General features: G+C 38.7%; 1 protein-coding gene across 1 annotated transcript in view; it reads left to right on the forward strand.

Annotated features, from left to right (window-relative positions):
• Positions 1-256: 256 nt before the first annotated feature.
• Positions 257-481, forward strand: part of LOC107488800 (protein DETOXIFICATION 49-like) — a 1,644-nt gene continuing 1,419 nt past the window's right edge. Inside the window, exon 1 of the mRNA XM_016109581.3 lies at positions 257-481. This exon is cut by the window's right edge and continues 1,419 nt beyond it. Coding sequence (XP_015965067.2) covers positions 296-481 — 186 coding nt within the window. The 5' untranslated portion in view covers positions 257-295.

Genomic DNA, 481 nt, shown 5'->3' on the forward strand with positions numbered 1-481 from the left:
ACTAACGGTATTATTAATACATATATATTCAATAAATAAATAAGATAATAAATAATTACGTTTTAGTATCTAATACACTACAGAACACTGGTATATAAAATGTGAATGAATTCCCTCTCCGACAGTATATATGTACACACATTACCCATCTCTTCTCTTCCCCCATTAACTGCCGGAAAAGGCTCCCCCTTATAAACCCAAGTTGTTACCACTCTACCAAAACAAAAGCTCAAATCAAAACTGCGCCAATAAATTGAGAGATTGAGTGAGTGAGTGAGTGTGTGTCAAAGCAACCATGTGGAAGTTGTTAGCATCTGCTGATAATCCCTCAAGCAACAAACCGCACAACATGTCAAAACCTCTGATCCTTAAACCCCAACAAAAACAGACGTTGCTGTCGCTTTCAATCATCAACGAGGCGAAATGCATAGCAGACATTTCACTCCCAATGATCCTAACTTCCCTCTTGCTCTACTCCCGC

Source organism: Arachis duranensis, chromosome 1, assembly GCF_000817695.3.
Source record: "Arachis duranensis cultivar V14167 chromosome 1, aradu.V14167.gnm2.J7QH, whole genome shotgun sequence".
Lineage (NCBI taxonomy): Eukaryota > Viridiplantae > Streptophyta > Magnoliopsida > Fabales > Fabaceae > Arachis > Arachis duranensis.